Source organism: Cystoisospora suis (genome assembly GCF_002600585.1).
Source record: "Cystoisospora suis strain Wien I chromosome Unknown contig_4643, whole genome shotgun sequence".
NCBI lineage: Eukaryota > Apicomplexa > Conoidasida > Eucoccidiorida > Sarcocystidae > Cystoisospora > Cystoisospora suis.
This window is the reverse complement of record NW_027157435.1, coordinates 1-239: the sequence shown is the minus strand read 5'-3', so window position 1 is coordinate 239 and position 239 is coordinate 1. Positions and strand designations below refer to the sequence as shown.

The following is a 239-nucleotide window of genomic DNA, read 5'->3' as shown; positions in this document are numbered from 1 at the left end:
TTGAGAGAAGCTCCCTTGTGAAGTCTCTATGAATATGAATTATAGTTGCACGTAGTCTGAAAGACAGGTAAATGAGAGGCCATAGTCAACCTAATCATCTCCGTATAGTACTTGTAGTCTTCATACACCTCCGATGTACTCTAACATACATGTATAGGTACATACATACATGTATATATCTAGCTAGACACATGCAACATATCTACATACCTATATACCCCCATATATATATATATATA

At 35.1% G+C, this 239-nt stretch overlaps 1 protein-coding gene across 1 annotated transcript; it reads right to left on the bottom strand.

Annotated features, from left to right (window-relative positions):
• Position 1: 1 nt before the first annotated feature.
• Positions 2 to 224, bottom strand: CSUI_008333 (uncharacterized protein). The gene has a single exon (XM_068068467.1). It carries the CDS (start codon positions 191 to 193, stop codon positions 95 to 97), a length of 99 nt encoding a protein of 32 aa, XP_067919555.1. The 5' UTR covers positions 194 to 224; the 3' UTR covers positions 2 to 94.
• Between the last annotated feature and the right edge of the window lie 15 nt (positions 225 to 239).